The 16,109-nt window shown below is 36.5% G+C and overlaps 1 protein-coding gene across 2 annotated transcripts in view; it reads left to right on the top strand.

The window, feature by feature from the left end:
* The window catches only part of LUZP2 (leucine zipper protein 2), a 252,885-nt gene that overhangs the window by 60,571 nt on the left and 176,205 nt on the right, over window positions 1–16,109 (top strand). For both annotated transcript variants that reach the window (XM_013177762.3, XM_048050882.2), the window contains one exon: window positions 786–1,249. In XM_013177762.3, coding sequence (XP_013033216.2) covers window positions 1,188–1,249 — 62 coding nt within the window. In that variant the 5' untranslated portion in view covers window positions 786–1,187. The remainder of the gene's footprint in view (window positions 1–785; window positions 1,250–16,109) is intronic.

Genomic DNA, 16,109 nt, shown 5'->3' with positions numbered 1-16,109 from the left:
ATTTAATTTATTAATTCAGTCTGTATGCCATGTAAGTGCCTTATTAAGGGTCAAACTTTGCTTTGATACAATCCCAAATTACTCCTCAAACAGTTGAATGCAATGACGCACCAGCTTATGCTATGGAAACTTTTATGCAAGTGATGTATAATGTAGTTTCTGGATGCCTTTTATATGACCCCCAAAACACATAGACAGCTAGAACTCTCCCTTATGATGATCACATCTTGTTCACTTGTAGACCAGTGTGTTTTTTTGTAGCGTGTAGAAAGTTGATTTTTGTTTAAATGATGTGTTCTTGTATGATTTGCCATCCCACCAACTTCACTTGTGTCAGGGAAGGGAATACTTAAATTCTGAAAGCATCTTTATCAAACAAGGTCATTTATTTATTTGTTTAATCAAGATTAAGTAAAAACGGACGAAGCGGGAAAAAAAGTCTTAAATGTTCTCAGAGTCTTATGAATTGTTTCTGGTGGCTGAAGGGTTTTAGAGATGACATCAGTGTTTTCAAAATATAATTTTGTAAGCTGTTTGTGTTCTCTGAACTTGATGTGGTAGTGGAGTGAATGAATATATAATGGAAATTTAACTTGTGAACTGTAACTGCACAGAAGTGATACCTTTCCAGATCTAGTCTGGCAGGCTGATTTGTAACTTGACACCTACTTCAAACAATTCCTGCCTCTGTCTCATGAATCTTGTACAGATTCACTTCAAACAAATGGAGACTCTGATTATAAAATATTGGTGTTTCTTTAATTGCATTTTCTTTCTTCTTCCAGGAAGAATTCCTAAGATCTGTTCTGCTACTACAACCTTAAAACAAAGTGCTAGCCACTGCGTTCTCATCCCTCCCTGGCTGCCACTTAAACGGCGAGTAGTAACAAATCCTTCAGGACGAGACTAGAGCAGCCAGCGTGTTGAATAATCACAGGCGATCAGGCTGTGGGCTTGCAGCAGCAGCTTGCTGCCTCGTGACATCACTCCTGGAGCTCAAATCCCACTCCGAGCTCCCTCCGTTAGTCGGTCCGTTGGTCTGTCTGCTTACACAGAGCCACGGACCTCACACGCCGGGCAGGCAGCTCCCTCAGGCAAGGCTCAGGAGCTGCTGGGAGAAGAGAGGGGGTAAGAGACAGTGTGAAGAGCGATTAGTGGAGAACGGAACAAAACAGCGGAGCTACAGGATGAAATTCATCTGTGCTTATTACTTGCTGCCTCTTTTTCCTGCACTAGTCTTCAGCACTAGGTGAGTACAGAGAGCTATTTTGTGTATAGTTCTCCCGTTTTATTTGCTGTTTATTCTTTTAGATTCAGTATTCCCAAGAGAAATAATACATATTTCAGCTTGTACTGGGGTAGTAAGTTTAAAGTGCAGTTATCATTTTTGATTCTTATTTTTCCCCTTAGTGATCCTCTGAGGGATACTGAATCTTTTACTTGGCCTTTCTAGGCTTTTTATGATGTAAAAGAGCTGCTCCAATATAAGTTGACCCAGAGCTCATGAGGTGAAGGAAGACAGTTAAGAAATATAAGCGTCGTATGTGTGTATCTATCTATATACTCACACACACATATATATACAGCAGCAATAGCAAATACTCTGCTTCACAGGCAATAAGGAAGCCAAAGACCTGAAATTGAGAACATGTTAACATTTCCTCTATTGAGTGCGGAAAAACAAGTACTTTAACAATCTCATCTCAGTTGAGGCTTTTGCATCTGAACAGAGACCTAGGGCTTAGCTTCTTTACTGTCAAATACAGGTGAGATGTTGCAGTATTATATCAATGCTAGGAAACGTGTTAAAAAGTTACTGCAGTCTAGAAGTGTTCCTTTCTGTGCAAGTATAACATATCACTGAGAAAATACAAAGAAAATCTATTGCAGCCTAAAAATAAAAGCTGTTCTGACCATGCAGTGTTCTGATAAGATAATGCGTATTGCACAGTTGCTCAGAGATGGTATGTTCTCTATGCTGTGGATATAACCTGTTCGGCAAAGGGAAGAAAACACCAAAACACTCTATCTCATTGTTTCATTCATAGATGAAGAGTTAATGCCAGGTGTGGAGTAGATATGTCCTAACGACACTGTTCTCAGTTCAGGCTGCTTAGATTCCAGTTGCTTCTCAGAAAATAAGCCTTAATTTTAAGGATGGTATTTCTCTGCTGTGCTAATAATAAGCACCCTAACAACTTATAAGTCTGTAAAGCATATTATCAGAAGATAAAGGCATTTTTCAGGGAATTGTGTGTTCCTTTATTCTTGGTCTTTTCTTGTACAATGTAGAATGCTTATTTAAAGTGTCCTCTAACCCCCCCCCCCCCAGCACTTCATGTTTCAGATCTTAATTGTTTATAGAGTTAGAAAAAAAAAAAAGTGCCTGCTAAGTACCTCAAAGTAAGGCGTACCAGGAGCACATCTCTGTACATACTTGAACCCAGGAAAGTGATAACTATAAAATCTGAGTGGGAAAAGACCTGAATGCAGGGAGAAGTGAGGATATCAAAATGCTTCAGTTATTTTATTATTTCACTCCCCTGGGGGGGGGGGGGGGTATAAGTTTTCTGTAACACTTGTGATTTAAAGACTGCAGTGCCAGTCAGTATGAACAACTCCAATGCTCTTTGAAATATAAAACTCAGAGGAGAATTGTAACATACAGTGATTCAATAACTTTCCTTTCTGATTTAATAAGCAGTTTAAGGAAACATTCACTAGCAGCCAAGTGTGAAACTTCTTGTGAATTCATATTAATAGTTCTACTCACTTAAAAGAAGTATATTCTTCTCTGAATTATGCCACAATTTAAAAAAAGGGGGTGGGTGGGGTACCAAGCCACTTTTTTGCAAATGCGAGTTTGCATCTTGCAGGGTTTTGTACAGATTAAAATCTAGTGAAGAGATGTGAGAAATGAATATAATTTTTTTATACTTTATAGGTTTTGTGAAATGCCAAATAAATGACTTCAGTGTTCAGGGGACTGACTGGGACAAGACATCTAGTGTAAAACCCCAAAACAAGTGCCTCTCATCTCTATGAGAAACCATTTTTCTGTATAAAAACATGTTTTGTAGCTCAATTTTTCAATTTTAGTCATGTTCCCCCACTCCAAAAGAAAAAAAAAGTTGGACAGAATATGAAGAAGTTGAAGTTGTCATGTGAGTGCTAATTATGAACAGTATGAGCTGGACTGTATATATTCTTCAGAGTATAACTTTGTGACACATGATGATTTGTGTTCTTATCAAAGTGAGGGATGAAAATGATCAGTGTGAGAAACTCCATTTAAAATTGCCCTTGAGTATAGTATGTGCTGTAATGTGAAGTTTTGCTTTTGATACTAGATTGATCACCATGTTCAAAAGGATGTTGGCACTCTACCGTAGTACTGGTGATTTACAGAAGTCTGGAGGTAGTGGACTGTCCTGGTCAGCAGCTGCCATCAGTTGCCTGATTTTTAACTGCCTTAGTAGAACGTAGAGTAATTTTTCAACAGCACGTGTTAGAAGCTTAAAAATGATACGGTGCTATCAATATGCCATCTACTGGAAAGAGATTATGTTTTAATCTGCTCTAGCAGAAGACAGTTCTGTCTCTGGCAGTTAGCATTTCTTGGGAACATATGGTTAATGCATTGGTTGGGCCCAAACATAGCAGGTTTTCAGGAGCAATTGTGTTAGAAAAAAAGCAGGGTCTAATATTCTGCTGTGTAAAATGCTTAGCTAAGGAAAAGCATCAGCTTCATGGGGCAGAAAGTTTTCCATTTTGAGTTTTTGTTACATAAGTTTCTAGAGAAGCAGAGTATCGCTATTTAAAACCTTGGTGTTAAAATCACTGAGTGCAGTACTTGATGCAGAAGTGGACAGCAGCTTTTTCTTTGTCACGCAGTGAGGCTATTGTCTTTGCATCATGTCATGATTTCATAGTTTCAGAAGACCACAGCACGTCTTCAAGACTAATTGTAAACAAATATGAATTGATGAGTTGAATGATGTTAACACGCATGTTGACTTTTCTTAATTTACTTTTCTTAATTTACAGTATTGTTAAAAAGGAATACACAGCTATGCTCTAAAGATTGTGTCATTTCTGATTTTCAGAGCTGTATGTAAATAACAGCTTGGCATAGTCTAAAACCACATGCATGAACTAAATGTTAAATTACTGGAAGTTTGTATTCTTGAAATGGATGCTTTTCTATATTAATGATTACTTTTTAATCATATTTCAAGTTTCTTTGTAGTGCCAAAGAACTAACGAGATTAAGGTATATTTTTCCAGTTAACACTGTGTTTAGATGGAAGGAGTAAAAATCACTGCTTTGAGGCCCACAAAATGTTAAAGGGACTAAATTTCTAAAGGTGAAATTAATTTGATACAAACTATCCTGAAGCTTGTGTTTGCTTATCCACTTTTCTATTTCCTTGGACCATTTGGTTTGGGTAGATGTAATGTGATGGTGGTGCATGTGTTACTTTTTTATACTATGCTGAAGACTACTTCTGCAGAAATAAGCCTGACTGCACCAAGTGCTCAGTAAATGCACATGGCATAAAAGAGGTTAAGGGTCTGATTTTTGCCTGTCTGCTTTTGTGGTTGCAAATGCCTAAACCTTTGGGCTGGGTAAAAAACTATTTGTAGGAGGGAGTATCTGCATGAAGTTACTCGTTTGGGTCAGTAACTGGGATCTGCGGTAAAGATTATTTTGTCTAATGAGACTTGTCTTTTTTTAGCGAGAAGGGCCCTTTTCTGCACATTAGTTAAACTCCACCATTGGAAGGCCAGATATTTAAATTCTTGATTGCCAACATTTTTTTTTTGGTCCAAATGACAAATAAGTGACTCTTTAGAAGATGCTTGATGTGAAATAACATTCCTTTTTATCTAGGACAGTAATGAAGACATGGACTCTTCTGTCCACACATGAAATCTGACAGATGCAAAGTACTGAAAAAATCTGGGGTAGAATTTTATAGTTGAGAACAGGCCCATAAACCCAACAAGATGCACTTTAATAGCAATTTTAATACTAATACAGCAGCACAAAAAATGGATGTACAAATAGCTACAAAAGTCAGATCCTGTATTATTTTAATGGCAGTGAAATGGCTGGTGCTATTTTTTTTCCTAATGGCTCAGTTCAATGACAGTCTGAAGAAACTGATGTTATAAAGCAATCTATAATTCAGTGGCTTCAGAAGAAACGCCACCTTTTTTTTTACTTTGGGATAACAGCAGTGTATTCATTTCTGCTTGGTAGATGATGCTTAATGAAGGTATGGGTTTTGATCTGATGTACACCTATTGTTGGAAGTCGTGGAAATACCTTAAGTTCACTTACCTTATGAAATATGAGAACCTGGCTCAAATGCTAGCTTTTTCCCTGTAATGAGTTTTTGAGGTCAGCTATTTCCTTTACAGTGTTTGTTGGTTTTAGGAACTTATATTAAAGAACATGAAAACACAAATATCTTTAGCTTCTGTCAGATAAAATTTTACGAAGAACTCAATCTGAGACTTGAAGATGAGTAAAGGGGAATGCCTTTGGCATTTTATTAGGGTGTGTCTGTATTTAAAATCCTTAAATCCTTGGTTTTTAGTTCTTCACCTTTCCCGACTTAAACACCCTTTGGACTACAGCCAGATGTTCAAAGTGACCTTTTCATTTAGACTTATATGAGAGTAGGGAGAACCCTACACCTTGCTAGATTACGAGGTGGAAGACTGAGACTTACTGCATGCTGATATCCTTGACTATAGTCGCTCCACTGTTATATGCCCAAGCAAATGAATAAAAGCAACTCTCCTCAGCGATCCCAGGCTGAGGTCCAGCAGTGTCTGTCCTTTTCCTCGTGACTCAAAGTGAACTGTGCATAATGGTAATGTGTTGTAGACTGCTTTAGCAGAAAAGAATGTGGGTTTTTGCTGTAAGTTTCATGGATAACGAAGACTGTTTTAATATTGTGCTTTTTGTATTCTTCCCAAAATGCAGAGGTGTTGACTCTACAGTGTGTCTCCTGCTCAGAATTCCTTTCACTCTTACTTCAGCCATCTAAATTTTCTAGACTGCAAAAGTGTTTTGCTTTTTATCAACCTTGGATGATTATGCATGTTGGGTTAACTGTTTGAAAGTACTTCAGTTGCAGAAGTGGCATTCAGTATATGACTCTCAACCTTTCTATACATGGAGAAAGCATGTGGACTGTGTTTAAAAGTAATGGGACACATTTACCTGTGGTATAACGCCATTATTTTAAGGAATGCACTTAGCTCGTTATCTTTCTATTGATGTATAAATGAGGACCTAATATGGCAAACTGCTTGGTTTCACTACTTGGTGAAACAAGACCTTTTCCTTCTTCTAGGAGAGGTTTTGAACTTCCGTGGTATTAAAAACAAAAACAAAACAAAAAGAAAAAGGAAAAACTTGAAATCAGTAATTAAAAGCTAAACCAGGCTGCAGTATAATGCAGGCATTTTCAAGGTAGTTTTTAAACGACGTAGTTTGGTTACATCTATCTTTAATAAAAAAGCAAGCCAGAATCTGCTGTAGGTGGACTTTCTGGCATCAGAATGAAATTGCTTAAGGCTAGTTTGGGAATACCTGTACTTTCACTACAGTTTACTATGTAGATGCATGTAAGCTTAATGCTTGCCTTATGTAGTATACACCAGAGCAACCACACATTTATTCTATGTGTTAGTCTCCTATTTGGGGTGGGGGAGTAGTAGATTCTTGTCAAAAGGTTTAAATTTTGTGGGATTTTCTGCTATGATCGTGAGGCTAGTTTCTGGTTAAGAACGATGACCTTGGAATTGGTATGCTTTAAATGTTTTATTCCAGACAATAAGATTACATAGCAAAATGCTCCACAAATTTAAGCCTGCCAACCTAAACTAAAAATCCAGAAATGAAGTCTTTCTCAGTTTGGCCAGAAATACTACAAAATAAATTTTGTGAAAGTTTGTTTCTAATAGATGAATCTGAAAGGGAAAAGAGGGAAAACAAGTAAGGGGAGTAGAAGAAAAGACGCTGCTTTAGAGAGAGAGGAAAAAAAAAAAGGTAGCTTTTGGGAAAGACTTACTGTAGATTTTATCTACAGTTAAAATTTTCTTGAAGTTCCATGTAATATCAGGTATCGAGGATCTCTAGAATTCAGTCGTAAAGATGTAATAGAATGTTTGGACTTCTGATAGTTATGTGATGTATAAATAAGTATATTTCAGCTCAGGTGGCTTGCAGTGGAACTACTTTTGACATTTTAAATGTATTCTTTGTGTTCAGAGAAATTATAATGCTGACACTTTCCTATTTGTTTCTCATTTATTAATTCAGACAGGGATGAATATAAGGATACCAAACTAAATTTGAAATCCCTCTTTTGGTAAGAATGCGGGTTTGATATTGCTTCTATATTTAACAGAAACCTGTTCCCAGACAGTAATACTTGCGATGTACCAATCTGTAGACAAATAGGTCTCATTTATGCAACTTGTCAGAAAACATTTTCTCCTCATTGTCGAGTTTTGCACAATGGGTGTACAAGCTGTCTTGCAATGGTCAGATCTGTAAATGTTCTCTGTATAGAAGACAAATAATGTATCTGTCAGAAAGAATAAAGACACTTCATACTATCCTTCAATCTTAATATTGTTCAAAGGTTTAAGAGGCATATTGTTATATATTGTTATATTTTGCAATTTCAAACATTTCAGAGTGGCAAGTACTTTTTAGAAATTTTAAAATTTGGCATTGCATTTAATAGCAATTTGTGATACTCTATTTTTTTATTTACCTTTGCTTCTTGTGCTCTTACTTACCCACCTTCTTCCTTTACATCAATTCCCCCCCACGTTTAATAATCTTTATTTTTAATGTGTACTATCTTAGAGGGAACACTAAAAAAAAAAACATTGCTGATTGCTCTGCTATGTTTGCTGAAAAAAGCTATTTCAGTGAATCACGAGAGAAATCAATGGATACGGGTTTGGAGCTGAAGAAATAAGTCTGTGGAATTTCTCAGTGTTTTATTTGCTAATATTGATTGATTTCTTCTATGGAAAGTAGTACAGTGTAATGTCAAAATTGTGATGTGTTTTGTCTCCACGTGCTATCGTAAGAAGATAAGGCTACTATGCTGCCAGCTGGTCTATTTTACCAAAATTAGTAATTTTCCTAGGCATTTACATACTTTTATTGCTGTTTATTATGAATGCTCATGTTTTGCCAATTTATGTTCCCAACTTCCTTGTGGGGTATAGATAGGCTTGTTCCTCATTTGCAGAGTAGGACAGTGGAAGGTGGTTAGAAGACAGATTTACTCAGTTTTAGAGAAGTTGCAGCATTTAGGAAACTTCAGAACAGACACCTTTCACATTTACTTGAACATAGAGCTGCAGCAGAACCTTACTCTGTGCAAACTTCTCCCTGGCTACCACACTTCTAGCAAACATTGTGCTGTCTCTGGCTTAGCTAATATCTTCTCACCTACAGAGCATCAAAATACCTTTTAATTAAGGAGAGGGATTTATCATACATTACAGTCTTTGTAATCTTTGTATAACCCTTTAACATTTTTGCAGTAGCCATTAGGGATCTTTGAAAAACTTGGTTCAATAGTGTAAGAGGCCAGGAGAGAGACGAGTTGCCTAGTATTATATGGGGTAAACAATGTCCTTGTTTGCTGGTACCACATGTGTGGATTCACAATACCTGATAGTTCTTTTCAAGGGCTTCTGTGACTTTGTTGATGTGAGTGACGACAGAAGGAAGTAATGAGACGATCTCAGAACTGGTGAACAGGAGGATCTAGAGTGATGGTAACCACAGTAATATACTGTGACCATGTTACTAAGCACCTTATGCTAAGACTTTTTTCCAATCCTCATCACATTTGAATGATTTTGCATTCATGCTTGTTTCAGACTAGCCTGTGGCAGCAAGCTAGTGGAAAAAAAAAAAAAGTGAGATTTTACTGAAATGTAGATGAGGAAAAAAAAGAAAGTGTGAAAATCAAATTGGCATGACGCTGACAAGCAGATGTGCTCTGGGTGACGTTAGATTGGTTGTTGAGGAAGATTCTTCCTACTGATGCAGCATAATATGTGCTCAGTGTGCAAAGAGAATGTCTCTCTTGAAAATGGAGAAATAAAATCAATTCTACTAGTACCTCACTTAGAGCTTTTTTTCTATACAGAAATATTTTTCAGGATGGGGTGAACCTCAGCCAGGGTGCAAATCAAACACTGAATTGCTAAACCTTTGAGCTGTTTTGCTGAAACTGATCGGTTCATGATTAATTCTCATTTTCTGTGCCAAAATACCCACCATATCCATTGTATTGTTAGTACTTATTAGTGACTGGCTGAGCCCATCAGCCACGCTGTAGGTCTACCCCTCTATTCTGCAGAGTCCACGAGTTCCTGGCATGCTCTCCATGGAAGGTATGCACTGTGGCTTTTTTGTTGGTTTTGTTTTCTTCTTTCCACGTATATGAAGGCAGCCAAGTTTTGCCAAGGGACCAGACATTTTAGAAAGACTTAATACCTATAATCTGCAGTGGATTTTCTTTAAATGTGTGGAATGAGTCTAATCTTGATGCCTTTTGAACTTCAAAAGGGGGACAGCATATTGGCTGCACTAACCTTTTGAAAATCTGAACATAAATGAGAGAGCTATGTACTTTGAAAATTAGACTGTTATTTCGCTGTTGAGGTGTATAGGGGATACCAAATGGTCATGAGGTTTAGAAATCCATCCTAACCTGTTGCAGAAAGCCTAGCCTTGCAGCTTTCTTTGTTTCACTGGGAGTTGAGGAATAAGGTTATTTGGCTTAATGCAGAGGTTAAGGCTCGGGAAATGATGCTGTAACCATGGTGCCTAGATGACAATAGAGGAAGGGGGCTCTCAGAACCCATGGTATCCTTGCTGCTTTCCTTGGGTTTTCTTCATTTAGTGTCTCTAACTTTGCAGTCAATACAGCCTGTACTGTTTAATTTAGTGAAAAAAACAGCCTGAGATACTGCTTTCCATGAAATCTCTGCATTCATACTTGAATGATGTATGAAAAAAATACACTCAAGTGCATAGAGAGTGAAAAGAGAATTCTCTGCAGTTGCTTTTTCATTTACTTGCAAAACAACTGTCTGCTGTTCAGTACGCACAGATGTGTTCTGTTTGGCTAAGAAAAACTTATGAAAGCAGACATCTAATTTAATATCTTTCTTTAACTCGTGCCTTTCTCTTTGTCCCTGTTTCAGTCACCCTAGTTCCTTCTCTAATTTCTACCCAGCTGGAGCCCTTTTTGCTCAAGGGAAGAGTGCTATCGGTTCCTGGAAGGGGAAAGAAATGTCTGTTTTTCTAAGTCCATTTGAAGAACTGATTAATATTTCTTGAAAACAGACTTTGCTATTTAGTTTTTACAGCAATTTAATTCTATCTGTTTAAAGTGATAATATATGGTATTGCACATTTCATATGTGCCGAAGACTGACAACATTTAAATAGCTTTTGAAATAGCTAGGAAGAAATACAAGATGATGTGTACGCTAGAAAGAAGTGCTTAAGGAACACGGGATTCTTTTGTCAGAGATGAATCCCACAGGACTGGTTTATAAAATATTATCTGAAAGACTTAGATTGTCTGCATCAAATAGATGATGTACAGAAACTGATACTGCAGTTGGGATTAAATATAATTTCAATACGTTCACCCTTTACTGTAAGGGCATCGTATGTTTCTTTTGCTGCTTAAACTTGATTATATCACATGTTAAAGCAGTGCCTTTATATGTTATAGAAAGTCTTTCCCAGTAATATTTAGTTAATACAGAAACATGATTTTTTTTTTTTTTGGCTGGATTAAACCTGTGGAACAGTGTTGTGTTGATGAGAGTGGTTCCTACCTGAGGAAGGTGAAGAAATCTTGAAGCAGGATGAAATAATTTCCATCTGCCTTAAATGTCTCCAAGTTCTAGGGAATTAAAGGATCCTTAAAGTAGTTTGAGCTATTCCTGTAGAAGAATATTCAAACCAGTACCGAGACCTTTGTTATTTTGAATACTTGCAAAAGACTAATTTGGAGAAACAAGGAGATAAGTTTTCAGCAATTTAATTTGTAACTAAGCTGGAAACAAGTATACTTAGCCAAGCAATCTCTCAACCACATAACTTGCAGGGAAGTTGCCAGGAAGTTTCACTGTAGCAGGTCAGAAGTGAGAAATCACCATAGCTGTTGTAGGACCTAACAGGATAAAGATACAATATCAAAGGGGTTGGTAGTGGGAAAATTGTTTTTAATGTCTGTCAGAAGGAAGTAGATACAAAGCAATATTAAGTGATGAATGACTGAGCTGGAGTATTGATATGATTCTGGAGACCACCTTTTTACCAAAGGCCAGCTACATCAAGCTTCTGTTCATTCTATAATACAGAAATGAAGAATGTTACATACATAAGATGTGCATAAAACTCTGAGAAACTTTGGAGTGTGGAGGAAAGGAGACTTGTTCTGCTCTGCTTGTTACTGCTCGTGACTTAAATTCTGGTATTGGTCTAGGTTTAATTCTTTAAAGCTTAACAAGTTCTAGAAAAATGCTCCAAATACCCATTTAGAAAAATGCTTCAAACTTGATAAATGACATACACCAAATATTCACTTCAGGATGTATCTTTCACTTGTCAACAGATAACGCTAAGAATCTTCTTAGCTATTGTTACTTAACACGTGTTAATGAAGATGAAGAGAATTCTTACCTATTCCTTCTTAATTTGATGAAAAAGAGCAGCAGTGGGAAAATTCCCTCATTTGAAGTAGATGCAAAGTGGTTACTAAAGTGGTCATAGTGGTTACTGACAAAAATAAACTAGAGATTGCGCAATTTGATACAGTTCCACCAGTGTGTTTTTCAAATGTAAAAAGATCTTTTGCTTCAGGAAAAATACATAAATATGTATAGCGTATGTGCCTGTGTGTAAAGGTTTGCTAGTTGTAGACACATAATGAAGTATGAAAAATTGATCTTTGGCCATCTTTTCTCAGTGGCTTGAATTAGATGTGTGTGTTTCTACGCGTATACAGTTAAATGTTTCAAAATAGCTGAATCTTTTTTTCTTTTTCCTTTTCTTTTTTAATGAAAAAACAGCTAAGGCGTCAAATCTGGGTACATCTTTTGCAATCAAAAGCATCAAATGATTTCTACAAATAATATTAGATTTTATTTTTTTTTGATATTCTGCCACTTCCTTCAAATGCAGAAAGTTATACTGGAGGCAAGCATGGTTTCTAGCAAATATCATAATAATTCAAGATTAATGTAACTTCTTCTATTGCAGTGTTTCAGTTGAACAGTTTTACACTTAGTGTAAAAAAATATTTTGTTGAAATGCAGGGAATTTACAGATCTTTATGTTGATAATGACATTGGTTGTTGCCATAATGGAATTGGCGTAGCACTCCTGAAAAAGTAATGTGAGAAATTGCAGTTGCTTTAAATGCTTCCTACGCAATATGTTTTCTGTGTCTTTTTTTTTTTGCTATGTTGGGTTATCACTGTAATCTCCTGTTGCATCTTGACACTTCCTGAAGGCTTTTCCAAACCATTCCCATGATGCATGTGGAACACTAGGTGCTTTTGCATGCTCTTGTCTCAACTGGTCTTGAAGCTTTCAAAATGTTTGCACGCTACAAAACTCTAGAGAAAGATCTGAGCCCTTTTGGGCCTCTTTTTTTTTTTTTTTAAATGAACCAAGTGCATTTTATATAGCCCCTAAACGTATGCTAAAAATGTGCATTCCAATTTTACAAGCCTAGATTGAATTAATAGGTGAGATGAGCAGAATCCTGCATCTCTTTTTGAGTAATAATAAAAAGAACTGATGCAATAGATTAAATAAAATAATATATAAAATAAATAAATAAAAAGCACCGTGATACTTGTGGTATGCTACAATTAAAAATAAATAAATAAAATGTTTATAATAGAATAGTTCAATTGGAAGGGACCTTCAAAAATCATCTAGTCTAACTGCCTGACAACTTAAAGGCTAATAAGAAGTTCAAGCATATTACTGAGGGCATTATTCAAATGCCTCCTGAACACTGACAGGCTTGGGGTACCAGATGCCTCCCTAGGAAGCCTGTTCCATTATGTTGCAGTGTTCGACCATCCTCATGGTAATTTTTTTTTTCCAAATGTCCAGTCTGAACCTCCCTGATGATGCAGCTTTGTGCCATTCCACACATCCTGTCACCAGCTGCCAGACTGAAGAGACTGGCACCTCCTTGTCTGCTTCCCCTCCTCAGGGAGTTTCACAGAGCAGTGAGGTCACCTCTCAGCCTCTTTTTCTCCAGACAGGGCAACGCAAGCCTCATCAGCCTCTCATCACAGGATATGCTTACCAGCATATCAGCTTTGTTTGCCCTCCTCTGGACACTTTCCAGATCCTTAACATCCTTTTTGTGTTGTGGAGCCCAGAACTATACACCATATTCAAGGTGAGGCTGCATAATGACCTCCTGTGATTAGCATGTGTATATTTATGCTGGTGTACAATGGCTGAGGATTTAACGCTGTCTTTGGATGTTAGAATGGTTGTTTTCTGCTTCCAGTAGTTCAGCCTTTTGACCTGTGTTACAGTACACTGTTCTTAAAAGGAGGGGGGAAAAAAAAAGGAAGTTTACAGTCAGTCAGTGATTTAGGATATACACTTACAGAAACCACTGGGATTAGAAGCTGTTGATCTATAGACTTTTATCAAACAATAGTAATACTAACTTCTGCAAGACAGATGACTGGAGCCAAGAACACTTTATTCTTTCACCATTATTACTGTGCCTTGCAGCATCACTTGGTATTAAGGTAACTCTGAATGAAGTGTTCTGTGTTAAGGTTCTAATTTTTGTGAGGAGGAGAAAAGTGGGAAGACTTCCTTCTATTTCCTTTTATTTTTTTTTCTTCAAAAACATTATGGAAACTAGAGTATAAATCTTGGTTTAAGTAGAAAATGGATTAAATCCTGTGTTTATTAGAAAACAAAAAAAAAAAAAGTTTTTTTTTTTTTTTACATCATTAGGATCACTTCTAGTTGATTTGTTTTAGTTTTTTAGCTTGCCACTAGTCCAAGGATCATGCTAATAAGTTCATGTAAATATCTGCTTGAAAGACTTGAAAGATGCAGATTTACACTACAGCTCAATTTGGAGTATGGGAAAAAAAAAGAAGAATGGAATAAAAACAAATGAATTTGTGGGTTTGGTACAGTTCTAGCTAGTAGAATTGATGGAAATTCTCTCTGGTTAAACTGTAATGAAGAATAGTAGTTGCTGTGACCAATGTATATTGAGTAGAGGACTGTTGTGGAATTGTAGTCAGTCATCTTCCACGTACTGAAACACAGGACAATAGGAGAGAAGTCTTTCACTATAATGTATAAGAATATATATGTGACACATCAAAATGCAGTCATTTAAAGATGAATATTAAATGAAAATATCTTCAAAAAAGGAAGTGATGACTTAGTTTCTGTTTGGTTAGAGATGAAAGCTTGATCAGTTAATGTTTTTTAGTGAATGTTATCTCCCTCTACAATGTCTCCTTTAGTTTACAGAAAGATATTGTAATTAGTTTCTGTATACAAGAAAGCTCTTACTTTTGCAAGTTAATATGTTGCTTTGAAAAAGAGCAATTAGAATTAAAAAATAAAAAATAAAAAAATCTGCCTCACCTTTAATATTTGCCTAATGATTGCTTAGACACTGTGAAACTTCAGGCCGTGTAAACAAAACCATTGTATTCGCAACTATAGACTTGTTCCCATGTGATACTTCACTGAAAGACATTTCAGATCAAATAAACTTTCAGACATAAATGAATCAATTCATAGACCCTCACACTGCATGAGTACTTTGCCTACTTCTGGTTTGAATTACTATCTTTGTGATTCTGAGTAAAAGGTTTCTTATATACAAAACAAAACAACAACAAAAAAACATTTAAAGCACTTACAGTACTACTATTACAGCGTATGTAAGGCTGCATTTTTTTAATACCTGGTTTCAAACTAGGAGTGGAATGAATGAACTGTCTGGAAGTTTCTCTGCAGCAAGAAATAGAAAATAATTTGTGAGTGCCTCTGTCACAATGATGGAGGAACATGGCCTACTAAAATATGTTAGCTTTAAAAAGATCCCGATGGTTTTCCAAGCTTCATGTGTCAAGGTTATAGTTCTCCATGGGTCAAGGTCATAGAAATTTGCCTTGTTCAAGTGACATGTAACCCTGAGAATATTAATTGTCTTGGCAGGATTCTAACAGAGTAAAACTAGTGACAGGCCGTAGCTTTAAATCAATTATTTGATCATCTTCAGTAATAGCTAGAAAAAAATGCCCATTTAACAGCTTTGGAGTCATTGTGCCATCCACTGAGCTGACCGAATTGCCGTGGCTCTTAAAATAATATAATGTTCCCAGTGAAATCCTTATAGCCTTGATGTGAGGAAAGAAGATAAATTGGTACCCAGTATAGCAAAGACAGAATGAAGGCAGCACTGGAAGACTTTGGATGGAGAATTCTTTTCTTACAGGGGAGATGGTTCCAAAGTAGTTTTCAGACTGGCCTTTGATACTTAATTCTATTTTCTCCAACTAGAAAATCTCACTGGGATAATGCTTCTAGTGTGAAGGACAGTTGGTTTTTTAACTCTTGTTTTCAACTATTCCCTGCTAGAAGAACCTAAGTGTGATTTTTTACTTATTTACTTTGTGATTTAGATCCTTGAAATTCTGACCTATATTGAATTTCTGACCTACATTTATTTCTGTTTTAAACCTTTTTCCCCTTACACATATCTGATTTACCACTACCTTTAGTAAGCAGCCAAGCACAGTAAAGATGGAATGCATAGTACATGGATCATTTTCCCTTTTTGTTCAAAAGTTTCTTATTTTTACAGCATACTGACATTTACTGTGCTGGTCTTGATACAGAGAATTGGGAGACAGTGTGAGAATTTTTTTTCTTGTTTACTTGATTTTGGGACTATGAGGAGACGAGGCAGATTCCTGATGCAGATCGGAATGGCTGTCATTTGTGTTATGGGAGT

This window comes from Anser cygnoides, chromosome 5 (assembly GCF_040182565.1).
Source record: "Anser cygnoides isolate HZ-2024a breed goose chromosome 5, Taihu_goose_T2T_genome, whole genome shotgun sequence".
Lineage (NCBI taxonomy): Eukaryota > Metazoa > Chordata > Aves > Anseriformes > Anatidae > Anser > Anser cygnoides.
The sequence above is the reverse complement of the archived record's forward strand: the minus strand, read 5'-3'. Positions and strand labels throughout refer to the sequence as shown.